This window comes from Stegostoma tigrinum, chromosome 1, assembly GCF_030684315.1.
Source record: "Stegostoma tigrinum isolate sSteTig4 chromosome 1, sSteTig4.hap1, whole genome shotgun sequence".
Lineage (NCBI taxonomy): Eukaryota > Metazoa > Chordata > Chondrichthyes > Orectolobiformes > Stegostomatidae > Stegostoma > Stegostoma tigrinum.
The window spans coordinates 46,721,387-46,735,652 of record NC_081354.1 but is presented as its reverse complement, the minus strand read 5'-3'; the positions used below and the strand labels follow the sequence as shown (position 1 = coordinate 46,735,652).

General features: G+C 40.5%; 1 protein-coding gene across 4 annotated transcripts in view; it reads left to right on the top strand.

The window, feature by feature from the left end:
* smad1 (SMAD family member 1) overlaps positions 1 to 13,918 on the top strand; it is a 101,262-nt gene extending 87,344 nt beyond the window's left edge. For all 4 annotated transcript variants that reach the window (XM_048528360.1, XM_048528351.1, XM_048528342.1 and 1 more), the window contains 3 exons: positions 183 to 404; positions 2,332 to 2,588; positions 12,023 to 13,918. In XM_048528360.1, the coding sequence (XP_048384317.1) occupies positions 183 to 404; positions 2,332 to 2,588; positions 12,023 to 12,166 (623 nt within the window). In that variant the 3' untranslated portion in view covers positions 12,167 to 13,918. The remainder of the gene's footprint in view (positions 1 to 182; positions 405 to 2,331; positions 2,589 to 12,022) is intronic.
* The last annotated feature ends 348 nt before the right edge of the window (positions 13,919 to 14,266 follow it).

Sequence of the window (14,266 nt, the reverse complement as noted above, 5' to 3'; positions counted from 1 at the left end):
TATTTTGGGTAGTCTTTGCTTTTGGGAAAAATTGATAAGTTGTTGACTATGACTTCAATCATAATACAATCTCTCCAGAATAAATGCACTAATTATTAAGGTATGTTTTCTCTGAAGCTGTCTTGTTTGCAACAGGAGCAGCTGTTAGTTTCGAAATATTAATGGTAAGCTTTTCTCTGCAGATGTTCAACCAGTTGCTTATGAGGAACCAAAACACTGGTGCTCTATTGTTTATTATGAGCTGAATAACCGTGTGGGAGAAGCTTTCCAGGCCTCCTCCACTAGTGTCTTGGTGGATGGATTTACTGATCCTTCAAACAACAAGAATCGATTCTGCCTTGGGCTTCTGTCCAATGTAAATCGTAATTCAACTATTGAAAACACTAGGAGACACATTGGCAAAGGTAATCTCTCAATTTTTAAGCTCCATGGGAAATATTGCATAAATAGGAGCTCCAGTTCTCGGAGCCTTCTCCTGTAATTAATTGTTATCTTCAGCTCGAATTCACTTTCTTCCTCTACCCATTCTTTAAATACCTGAGGGGACCAAATATCTGTATATTTCATCCTTGAATAAATCTGGAAGAATTACAACCTGTGGGCTGCATTTAGCCAGCAGAGCCTTTGGCCTGAGGGCTACTTCTGTGTAATTAAATTTTTTAGGGACAGGACAAATAAATGTTTAAGAAATGAAACAGCTGTCCTAACTCATTGCTTCAGGATTTCATCTGGCTAGTGACCTCAGCCTAAACTCTTCAGCTGCTTGTTGATGACCTTCTCAGTATCACAGGGTTAAAAGTTGGGACATTTGCTGATAATTGCACTATTGCAACTTTACTTGGGTTCTTGGGAGTAAAATGGCCTATGTCCTATGTAACATTGTTTTAGCATAGTGGTTGCATTTTCCAATAGATGCCTGCCTGTAAGCTCTGATCATTGGCAAACTCTAACCCACTTAGAAATGCTTCCATTGGACTAAAAGCTCTTTTCCTTTAAGGTTGCCAGGATCTGTGTTTCTGTCACTTCTGAAGCTGCTCAACCAGGAGTAGTGGGTCAGATTGCCTTTTGTTTGCTGGTGCATGTTGCATGTGTGTGCATCCAGCCAGATGATAAGCCTCTGTGGATAATTTTTCCATGATACGTTGCTGCAAGGTACCTCCTTCATCAACAGGAATTGCTGGAAAAGCTCGGCAGAGTTAACGGTTTGGGTCCGGTGACCTTTCCTCAGCACTGAAGGGTTCTGAGAAAGGGTCACCGGACCCGAAACATTAATTGTGATTTCGCTTCATAGACGCTGTCAAAATTGCTGAGCTTTTCCAACAATTCGTGTTTTTGTTTGATTTATCAGTATCTGTAGTTCTTTTGGCTCCTTCGTCAATGCCTCCTGCACCTAGACGCTCTATCAACTGAAACAGCAGGAAGTGATTGAGAATGTCGTCACTGCCAGGTTTCCTTTCCAAGGCATTCTTCATCCTGATTTAGTAATACTTTGTCATTACACAGTTCCCTACCTAATTCTATTTTTAGAGTAGTTTTGCGCAGATTGCAGTGATTCAAGAAGGTCTGCTTGCTCCCTGGAGGTGAAACTACAGATTGACAATAAATAGCAACATCGCCTCTTTCCCCATGTCACATTTGTTTCTAAACTTTGTACTGTGGGCAAGGAAGTAATACTAAAATTGGAGAAAACATATTAAAGGTATCAATGCTGGACTGCTGAAGATAAGCCAGAAGTAGGATCTAACCATTGTCTTTCAAAAATTCTTGTACTTAAAAGCTACATCAGGGGATTTGGAGGATTGTTTGAGGTAATTAACTATAGACTATATCAGTTGCTGCCACAACTCTGACTATTTTCACCAATTCCATCTGGATGAAGACTTGTCTGATGAGAAATAGTTATTGTTAGCACTCTTCCTCCAGCATCTTGGAGGTGTACAAAAGATCATAGTATCGCGAAATAATTTGCATTTATGTTCATAATATAAATGTTTATCTCTGTAATGTTGTTTAAATATTTTAAAGACATTTGAGTTATGTTTCTTTAAATTTCTTTCACGGAATATGGTTGTCATTGGCATGAAGCATTTGCTGCCCTAATTACCCTTGACTGAGTGATTTGCTGGCCCATTTCAAAGGACAGTTAAGAGTCAATTGCCCCTACACATGGTAAATAACTCTCTATTTTTACGGTGCTCTATTCATATGTTCAAGTATCTGCAAATACTTTATCATCAACAAATTCTTTTTGAATTGAAGTTCTTATTGAGATAAATGGAAGTAGTAGCTTGAAATGTATGGACTGCAAACCTGTGCCTGTTGATTTTGTAGGTGTTCATCTTTATTATGTTGGAGGAGAGGTGTATGCTGAATGCCTGAGTGACAGTAGTATTTTTGTACAAAGTCGGAACTGCAATTATCATCATGGCTTCCATCCAACAACTGTTTGCAAGATTCCCAGTGGATGCAGTTTGAAGATCTTCAACAATCAGGAGTTTGCCCAGCTTCTGGCCCAGTCGGTAAACCATGGCTTTGAAGCAGTTTATGAGCTTACCAAGATGTGCACCATACGCATGAGTTTTGTAAAGGTAACAAAATATCCATAAAAATTCTGAAATAAAACTATAGACTCATTTCTTGGGGTTTCATTTAGTTTTATGGGAAACTTGAAAAAGTCTACTAGAAGAAAACAGTTGAAGTATATGGTAATGGAGTAAGTCAAGTAAATGGTTGGGGTGGAGGAAGAAATATAATGATTCATCTTACATTTTGAAATTCCTTTCTAGATTCTATTGAATGACCTGTTCTATACAGTAAAATTCTTTCTGTTTGATCTTTTCTTGTACAAGACACCTTTTCATTTCCTAGAATTGCTACCTTTCTCAGCTTCCCGTTGATCCAGCTCTGGTTCTTCCCTTTCTTCAGCCCCCCATCATTGGAAAGTTCTTTCAAGTTGTCCTTGGTTTCTTTCAAAATTCTATAAACATCTATCAGATCATGTTTGTTCTACCTTATTTGAAATCATGAAGTTATCTCCTCAATTGTTCTTGTTAATATCCTGGTAAATCTGACCTTCAGTCCTCTAACGCTATACGTCCTTGTTAAGGTACAGTGCCCAGAATTGTAAGCAGTATACTGGATGCGGTATAGCCATGGCTTTGTACAGCCATAGCAAATTATCCAGCCCGTATGTTCTAGCTGTCGAGTTAATGGCTAATAATTCCAATGGCTTTCCTCATTATTTTATATAGCTTAGCTTTATTTTTGTGATTTTTAATTGAATCCCTGGGTATCTTGGAACCTCTACTGTTTCTAACTTCTTATTTAAATTACGTTTGCTGTTAACGTTTATTCATCCAAAATGGATGACTTCATGGGAGCAGGAAAGTTGACGTTTCAGGTTTACATCCTTCATTGGTCTTGATGAAGGGTGTAAACTCAAAGTCAACTGTCCTGCCCTCCTCTGATGCAGCCTGACCTGCTCTGTTCTTCCAGTTCCACGCTGTGTTAAACCAGCCTTGAGTTTTCTGTAAACACCCCTCCCATCTGTGCACTGAATCTTTCTACCACTTTGCTGGTGTCAAAGTCCCTGCAACCAAATCCCATTGCATTATCCAATCCAATTTATTCCTCAGATCTAACAGTGTGCCTGTGCTGATTGTTTTCTTACTAGTGTTGTAAAAATATATTTAATTAATAAGCTACACTTCTTCCACTTGCAGTTTAACCAGAAATATTTTCTGGCTAGTTGTGACCAGTTTGCAGCTATCTCCCTGGCCACATTTTGTATCTGCGTAGATGTATTTGATATTATGATTCAGTTAATTTTAATTATTATATGCTGTGTGTTAATATATTAAAGTTAGACTCTAACCTGTCATTCAGCCCTGATGCTGGTTATTCTCATACCCATATTTGCTTTGCTAGGAAGTTAGTTAACTCAGTTGGCTGGATTGCCGGTTTGCAAAGCAGTGTAATGCCAACAGTCTGAATTCAATTCCAGCCTCATTGAGTTCACGGATCTGGTGTTTGGTGGGGTGGTACGTGAGGAGGAAGGGTTGTTCTGTTTTGGTTGTTGTTGTGGTGAGGAATGAGTTGCTGGAAATGCGAGAGACACAGTCATGGGTGTTTTCAACCACATTGGAGCGGAAGTTGTGGCCCTTGAAAAACGAAGACATCTGGATGTCCAGGAGTGGAATGCCTCATCTTGGGAGCAGATGCAGCGGCGGCAGAGGCGAAGGAATTGGGAATAGGGGATGGCATTTTTGCAGGAAGGTGGGTGACAGGAGCTGTATCCTAGGTAGCTGTGGGAGTCGGTAGGTTTGAAATGGATATCGGTTTCCAGGTGGTTGCCTGAGATGGGAACAGAGGTACAGGAAGGAGAGAGAGGTATTGGAGATGGCCCAGGTGAACTTGAAGTTGGGGTGGAAAGTATTAGTGAAGTGGATGAACTGCTCGAACTCCTCGTGGGTGCCGATACAGTCATCGATGTAACGGAGGAAGAGGTGGGGCGTAGGGCCAGTGTAGCTTAGGAAGAGGGATTGTTCTACAAAGAGGCAGGCATAGTTTGGGCCCATGCAGGTACCCATGGCCACCCTCTTTGTCTGTAGGAAGTGGGAGGAATTGAAGGAGGGTGAGGACGAGTTCACCTAAGCGGATGAGGGTGTCGGGCCTCCGGACAGAAGGAGGCGGAGGCCTTTAGGTCATCTGCATGAGAATGCAAGTGTAAAGGGACTGGACGTCCATGGTAAAGATGAAGTGTTGGGGACCAGGGAATTGGAAGTTTTGGAGGAGGTGGAGTGTGTGGGTGGTGTCACAGATGTAGGTGGGGAGTTCCTGGACCAAGGGAGAGAGAATGGAGTCCAGATAGGTGGAAATAAGTTCAGTGGGGCAGTAGCAGGCAAAGACCAGGGGTCGACCAGGGCAGCCAGGTTTTTGGGTTTTGGGAAGGAGATAGAAGCGGGCGGTGCGGTGTTGGGGAATGATGAGGTTAGAGGCTGTGGGTGGAAGATCACCTGAGGTGATGAGATTGTGGATGGCTTGGGAGATGATGTTTTGGTGCGTGGGGGTGGGGACATGATCAAGGGGATGGTAGGTGGAAGTGTCAGAGAGCTGGCGCCCGGCCTCGCCAACGTAGAGGTCAGCGCGCCATTCTGCAGCTGCGCCTCCCTTGTCTGCGGGCTTAATGGTGTGGTTGGGGATGGAGCAGAGGGTTGCACTCTCTGTGGGGAGAGGTTGGAGTGGGTGGAGAGATTGAGGCAATTGATGTCTTGATGGCAGTTGGAGATGAAGAGGTAGAGGTAAGGTAGAAGGCCTTGCAGTGGTGCCCAGGAGGAGGGGGTGTGTTGGAGGTGGGAGAAGTGTTAGTAAAGGGAGAGTTAGACTCACAATTAAAGAAGTAAGCGCAGAGGCAGCCAAAAAACTGTTCAGCGTCAAGCGTGAACGGTATTCATTGATGTTCGGGTGGAGTGGGGTAAAGGTGAGTCCTTTATTGAGGACTGACCATTCGTCCTCCGTGAGGGGGAGGTCTAGGGGGATGGTGAAGACCCGGCAGGGCTGGGTGCTGTTGCAGGAGCCGCACCTCATGTTTTGCTTGGGACCCCTGCAGCCCAATGGTATCAATGTGGTCTTCACAAGCTTCAAAATCTCCCCTCCCCAGACTGCATCCCAAAACCAGCCCAGCTTGTCCCCGTCTCCCTAATCTGTCCGTCCTTCTTCCAACCCATCCACTCCTCCCACTTCCAGTCCCATCCTCACCTCCCAGCTACCAGCCTCGTCCTGTCCCCTTGACCTGTCCATCCTCCCTGAACTGACCTATCCCCACCTACACTTAACTTTACTGGCTCCATCCCCACATCTTTGACCTGTCTGTCTCCTCTCCACCTATCTTCTCCTTTATCCTTTTTCCATGTGCCCCTCCCCCTCTCCCTATTTATTTCAGAATCCCCTTCTCCATTTCTGGAAAAGGGTCCAGACCTGAAATGTCAGCTTTCCTGCTCCTCTGATGCTCCACTATCTCTGAATTAGTTTGACTGCGACTCAGTTATACAATATGATCAGTAAAATGAATAAATCACAGCTGAGCCTTTTAATCATGGAATTTGTATGGCACAGAAGGACGGCATTGGCCACTGTATCTGCGCCAGTCAACAAAATGCTATCCTGCCTAATCCCATTGTCTAGCTCTTGGTCTGTACCCTGAAGATATGGCGTTTCAAATATCCAGTAACTTTTAATTGCAAGAAGAGTTTCTACTCTCACCAATCTTTCAGGCAACAAGTTGCAAATCCTCGCTACCTTCTAGATGAAACTATTTCAACTCCAGTCTTTCTATTAAATAACTTTGCCCACTAGTTTGATATGTCTACTTATAAAAATAAATGCTTCCTAAGTGTTCCATCTAGGATGTCATAACTTCTAAAAACATCAATTAACTAGTCCCTGAATCTCATTTCATCTAAAGACCAGCTTACCCAGTTTTTCTCCAGTGCTGGCAACATATTGTAAATTAAACCCTCTCTAGTGCGATGGCATCCTTTTTGTTATGTTGTGATCCGAATTGGGGATAGTAGTCTAGCTAATGTTTTATACAGTTTTACCGTTAACTTATAGTTGAATTCAGTGCGTTGCTAAAAGAAGGAACCATCCTATATACTGCCCGAAGCTCATCGAATCACCATGCTGATTTCAAGGATGCTTTTCTTTCAGACAGAGTTATGGTAATGAAAGTGCTTAACTCTTAATCGGAGGTAATGTTTGGTAGAGTTGCCTAGTGTAAAATATATTCACCAATACAGTTTGAAAAATAAGTGGCCTTGTCCACTTGTGTCTTGTGGATTTGTATGTTTATTTCATCCCAGACTAGGAAAGAACCTGGAGACGAAAAGCCCAGAATGTTTGTTTATAACAAGTGCTCGCAGCCTTAAGGGAGAGGATTGAAGCCAACTAGGGATCAGACGGATGATGGTTTGAATAATGTGCTGCAGATGGTTATTATTTCGGACTTGTGTGATAGGCATGTTATATGTCTGAACCGGAGTCCTTGGACCCATGTTGTGCATAGCCTGCATCAACATCTGAAGAGTTGTGTGTTTAAAATGTGTACAGTCATTGCTGAACATCCCCACTTGTAACCTTATGAACAGCTGATGATGGTTTGTAGCATTGACCTGGGGCTGGGATGATTGATCTCCACCAGTGACAGCCTTCTACTTGGTGTGATTCCAACCAGTGGAGATTTTACTCCTTCATCCCCATTGCTCCAGTTTTGTTAATGCTTCTGGATGCTGCACAAATGTCAAAAGCTACATGCTGCTAAATCACAAATCATGTTCAAATAATGTGATAAAGGTAATTTATCCCTTGATCTTCCTATCAGTCTGTAGTTTGGTAATGTATGTTGATGGAATTGGATTATCTCAATCTCCATTAGTGATTTTATTATGTCAGGAGATGTTGAGGATATGTCTAAGGCAGTGCATTTTAGAACCTGCTCAACCACTTTTTTTTAAACTTGGTTTTGTTGTCCTGTGCTACTCCAAAGACACAGGCTTTGTTGACTGGCTGTTCAGTGTGCTATTGTTCCACACACTGTCCATCGCCTTGGATCTGAAAACAGCACCTATTACAGTGTAAGTGCGGATTTCAGCATTAAGTGATGGTGGCTGTGGAGCCTGAATATGTGAAGTTATCAATAACCTCTAGTGTCACATTGTCAAATGATAATTTATAGTGATGTGGCAACATTTTTTACAGATATGTTATTGATGTTCTTCAGTATAGAATGGTAGTGCAGATTATTGACCTGAACAACACTCTTATTGAGGATTTGGCATACATTTATCTTGGATCTTGATTGGGAAGGCTTCCTGTCAGTTTTGGTATGTAAGTAGTACCTGCGGTAGATGACCTGAGGCATGTTACAAGAAAAGAAGATACGTCACTGGGGGCAGAATTCAACCGTATTTGACTCCACTGTGCAGCTCCAAGGAGTTCTGATGTTGCCCTGCCATAATTGATGTTGCCCGTTATGCTATCATGGAGAGTAAATCGCATAGAGCAGCTTGGCAGAAAGCCAGTGTTCTTCAAAATAAATAGGCTGTCTCTGCTTCTCTGGTCAAACCCTTAGATAAGATTGATCTTTTAAAAGTAAGGTTAGAGGAATGCACTATTTCTAGTCTCAATAATCCACTAGTTACAACATAAATTAAATGGTTTACCCAGTTAACAAACAGGTCCATCATACATACTTTATCTACAGTGAGATCTGAATATGATTGATCAATCAGGCTTCGTTAATAAAGAGCAAACTCTTTGATTTATTTTGAAAACAAGACTAGTTCAACAAATGTAAGACTAATCAAGGCTGTTTGAAATATGAATGTTAAAATATTTATTCTTCTAAACAACTGATACACACATCATTTAGTGCATGTTTGATTAGAACAGTTAGGTTGTTTTTGACCAGCATGGATGTGAAGGGCCATTGTATTTTATTTTGTGCTGTACATCTATATGACTGTATAAAAATAAATCCACATTGGGGGTTGGAATTGAAATTGGGCAAATATTGGTTGATTATCAGAGAATAAAAGGAATTTAAAAAATGAATGTGCAAGGTGCATTTTAGAGTGGTATTATATATACAGATGGTTGTCATTAGTCACATGCAGTTACTGCTAGGATCTTTTTACAAGTCGTATGTTCAGAAGATATCAAAAGCAAATTCTGTAGTGGACTACATCTGTTTTATGTTTTCAACTCTGACAGTGGAACCTCAAGAGATTTCTCAGAAAGCTGGTAAAGACTGAATTTAGGATTTTATCTCTTCACAGGCTGCAACCCGAATGAACTCCAATATCAAAATAGCCACAACTTTTAACAGCTGTAAACTCAACTCATGTACAGTTTTGGTTTCCTCACTTAGGAAAGGATGTCGACATGTTGGAGGTGGTTTAGGAGAGGTTTACGAGATATGATAGCTGGAATGACCAAGAGGTGGTGGAGGTAGATTCTTACTAAGCGAGACAGTAAAAGGTTATTGAAAGCAATTGCAAGTCGTAAATTTACCACTTAAACATATCAACCATGATCATGATGAATGGTGCAGCAGGTTTGAAGAGCTGAATAGCCTACTTCTGCTCCTAATTCGTATGTTTGTACGTAACTCTGACAGGGAAATTCCAGTAAACCCTAGCAATTCCATTGCTTGCAAACCTTGTCTGTTTACTGAGAGTCATTGAGATATCCACACAGAAGCAGATCCTTCGGACCAATTCACCCATGCCACCCAGATATGCTAAATAAATCTAGTCCCATTTGCCAGTATTTGCCGCATATCCCTTTAAACCTTTCCTCATCATTTACCCATCCAGATGCCTTTTAAGTGTTGTAATTGTATCAGTTTCCACCACTACTTCTGGTAGCTCACTGCATACGCACACTACCTGCATGGAAAATGTTCCCCCTTAGACCCCTTTAAATCTTTCTTCTCTCACCTTTAAACCTATGATGTCTGATTTTGGACCCCCACCCCGGGAAAAGACTTTGTCGGTTTACTTATCTATGCCCCTCGTGATTCTATAATCCTCTATAAAGTTACCCCATAGTCACTGATGCTCCAGGGAAAATAGCTCCAGTTTATTCAGCCTCTCTCTATAGCTCAAACCCTCCAACCCCAGGAACATCCTTGTAAATCTTTTCTGAACCTTTTCAAGTTTCACAACTTCCTTCCTATAGCAGGGAGACCAGAATTGGATGCAGTATTCCAAAGGTGACCTAATTATTGGCCTGTACAGCTGCGGCATTACCTCCCAACTCCTGTACTCAGTGCACTGGCTATTCAAGGCAAGCATACCAAACACTGCCTTCACTAACCTACCTACTTGCGACTCCACTTTCAAGGATGTATGAACCTGCTCCAAGGTCTCTTTGTTTAGCAACACTCCCCTGGATCCTTACCATTTAAGTTTATAAGTCATACTCGGATTTGCTGTTTGAAAATTCAACACCTTGCATTTATCTGAATTAAACTCCATCTGCCACTCCTCAGCCCAATGGCCCATCTGCACCAGATCCCATTGTACTCTGAGGTAACCATCTGCACTGTCCATTGCACCTCCAATTTTGATGTCATCTGCAGATTTACTAACCGTACCTCCAATATTCATACCCAAATCATTTATATAAAAATGATGAAAAGCAATGGACCCAGCACGGATCCTTGTGGCATACCGCTGGTCACAGGCCTTCAGTCTGACAAGCAACCCTTCCCACCATCCTTCTGTCTTCACGGTAGCTGTATTTCCATATAGCAAGCTCTCCTTCTATTCGTTTAACTTTGTTAACTAGTCAATCATGAGGAACCTTATCAAATACGTTACTGAAAACCATATTGATCATGTTCACCTCTCTGCTCTCAATCATCTTTGTTGCTTAGCTTTAAACATGTGACTTCTAGTAAGTAGAGAGCCTTTCAAACAGTAAAGATCCAGAACTTCAAATGAACCAGTTTTCGAAATGCTTTCGACAAGAGCCCCCCCAAAGAAAAACTAACAATGGAAGCACCTACGTAACACGTGACAGTAGTATTCTCCTTCAGTCATTGTATTTCTCTTACAGCTTAAAGGACTGAAAAAATCATTTTGATTCTGGTTTTGTCATCTGAAACCACATTGGCATTCAGGGTAGGGTAGATACATTTACCCAAGATCTATCTTATATATGGATACCGCTGGCTAGTCCAGCGTTTAATGCCATCCCTGATTGCCTACAGCTTGTTTGACAAGGCAATTGAGAGTCAACCGTGTTGTCGTAGCTCTGTAGATTCCTGTAGCTAGAACTGGATGAGGTTGGCATATTTCCCTGAAGCTCATTAGTTACGGAGATGAGTAGGTTAATGTTCTGGGTTACTGGCACAGTGACATTGCTGAAACATCACTACCTTAACTACTATGCCACTGCCTCCCCAATATGACATGCATTGAACATACTTTACACAAATGATTTCCAAACACCATCAAGTAGCTTGACATTTTCAGTACAAATATGAAAGTGGACAAAATAGGCAATGAGCCTTGACTCTGTCTTAATGCTTGTAGGCGTGTCCCGAAGTAAGGGACTTCTAATTACAAAAGTCATAACATGGACTAATACTGTTAGTGCTCAGCAAGAAGATAACTTGATAGCTGTTACAGATTTTCTACATTCACATATTCCTATATGGCACTGCAGTTTTTGGATTCACATCCTGAGGCATGCTCCCTCCTCCCTCCAGCAGTGACAAATAAGTTAACATAGGTGCTGTTAGAGTGCATGTATCCTTGTTTGACTTCAGGATGTATAGTTTTATTCAATGAGCATTGAATTGACTCAACAAAATCTTGGACCCCTCAGCAGGGGTGCACTAACCAACATTGGTTTTGCACAGCTCTCCTTTTATAGATTGATATTCACATGTTCTGTAACAGGCTTTATATGGTGTCTAGACCATCTTCTGTAACAACACAACTCGGTAATGTTTCATCCATTTCACCAGGTATTTATTGCAGATGATGATCTCCACTGCCTTTGCATTGGCCTTAGAGTTGTTTTCTTTCCTAATGCTTTTGTTGCCTTTCAGATTTCGTCATACATACCCCTGTATCAATGGACATATGGATAGTCTGGCAAAGTTAAACTTCGATTGCTACAGTTTCTACCATTAAAACTTGATTGAATGTTTTATGGAATTTACCTCTAGTTCTATGTTATACCAGTTTGGCTTATTAAATTGCACATTATAAATCTGTGTGCTCAACCAAATACTTGAAAATTTGTTGATCATAAAAATGACTGATGTATGGAGTACGGCTCTAACACTGTAAGACATTGACGTTGGTCAAGCTAATTATTGGTGCATTTAGGTGGGAAATATTGCTTTGCATTGAACCTAAACTTGTTGCTATCTTAGAAGATATGGATTTCCTGCCCTATTTTTATTTTGAAAACTAACAACCAGTTTCCTTTTTTTTTTCATTTTTAGGGTTGGGGAGCTGAATATCATCGACAGGATGTAACAAGTACCCCTTGCTGGATAGAAATCCATCTGCATGGTCCTCTGCAGTGGCTGGATAAAGTTCTCACCCAGATGGGTTCCCCACATAATCCTATCTCTTCTGTGTCGTAACAGTGCTTTAGTGCTGCTTCATAGTGCTCATAAATCCTTGAGTGTTAAATTTAAGAGTTTGTTATCTCATTTGAAGAACAAACAGAATGGATACACTCTGGACTGTCGTGAATGGGAATTGGAATATACTTGATTCTTTGTGACCAATTGTTGGAGAAAGATGATTAGTCTTTTTTAGTATACTGCTGTACTTGTGAAAGTGTTCAGTTTACACTGGTATTCCATTTCTACCCAGTCTGAAAGAACTTATATAATTATGGTTTTAGAATACAGAGATGAAAGGTGACCAAGCATAGATTTGAATGTTTGCAAATGCTGTGTTTTAAGTACTAGTTTGTGGTCAAAATATAGATGTGAAGTCATTTTTCCAAGAGAGCACAATTGCTGTACAGTTGTATGCTGAAGTTGAATATATTTTGCACAAATGATGACTTAAAAACCTTCTAAACATTAGATCACTTGACATCTGTAGGTAAAAGAAAATGTGGAAGTGTACAGAATGAGCCCTGTGTGCAGCTCTGTCTTAACTTCACTGCTGACATTGTTTTTATAATACTGTCAAATTACAACTCCATTCTTGGTGGTTTTCTATAGTTTTATATGTATGTTGAGGTTTAAAATATTACTTGTGTCCTCATTTTCAATTAGGTAGGGAATTTCAATCTGACACTAGAAGGAAGTAGGTAAAAGGGCAATGTGTTCTCCACAGTGCATTTGGTAAATTAGTATTTTTTAACTATTACGTTGAAAATGTACTATCTTCAGTGTAAGAAGCTACTGTCCTCTTACTTGTAGCTATACATCAGATCTGAAATAGTTAATTCAACATTTTAAAAAACACATTGCAAGCAAAATTTGCTGAAAGCATTTGCTGCACCAGATGTCCTGCCTGTGTTACTTTGTGCTAATTTGTCAGCTTAAAAAGAGTTGTTTTGAAATGATTTCTATAAATCCTGTGAGCAACTGATTAGTTAGTGGCTACCAACAGGTTGGACATTTGTAGGTTGGTAGAACTAGATTCTTGTGCAGTTACTTCCAGCTTGATTAGTTCCAATTGGCTGGAATCTTGCAACACATTACAAATTCTAGCTACCTGAGTGGCTAAATCAGCTTTGTTTATATTTTTATTTGTTTTTGATAGTGCTAATTTCTACTGTTATATATGCACTTTTACACAAGACTTTGCCGTTGTGCTGAGGAATTTGGAGAAACATTTATTCCAAAGATCGTGAGTCTTCATTCAAAAACATCAATCTGTTTTGGCATGATGTTTAAAATACTTTTCTTCTTTGACATTTTGGTAACAAATTTTGTGAATTGCACCACTGCAAAGTCTATATAGTAAAATCTCCCTAAAAATTTTATCTTTAGAGACTTTTAAAAAAATTTGTTCGACTAACCCTGATTATAACTCATTTGATCCATTTGTTTAAACATTTTATCCAGTTGGATCTTGTGTTTTCTGTTTACTTTTGGTATGAGGATAAAAACCTGAAGATTTCCTATTCCAAGGTTAAAGATTACCACCCTGTGCCCAGGCTTGATCAAAATGCTCTTAACTAGACATAGGACAATTGAGAGACCAGAGGGGAGGGAATGCCAAGACTTTCTTTAAAAAAAAGAGGCAGTGAAATTAGTACAAATGTCACCAGTGCCTGCAAAACTAGTTCATTACAATACCTTCAGAGATAATGGGAACTGCAGATGCTGGAGAATTCCAACATAATAAAATGTGAGGCTGGATGAACACAGCAGGCCAAGCAGCATCTCAGGAGCACAAAAGCTGACGTTTCGGGCCTAGACCCTTCATCAGAAGGGTCTAGGCCCGAAACGTCAGCTTTTGTGCTCCTGAGATGCTGCTTGGCCTGCTGTGTTCATCCAGCCTCACATTTTATTATCATTACAATACCTTATCAACTTTAACTCTATCGTAATACAAATTACTTCAATTAGATATCATTTAACATCAATGTAAACATGATATATGATGGCTTTTCTACTTATGATGCTCCTTTTTCCTTCCTCTATTCCATAATGGACCAGTCTGTACAATCGAGCAATCTTTTAGACTTGAGGAAGAAAACAAAATAAATATTTTAC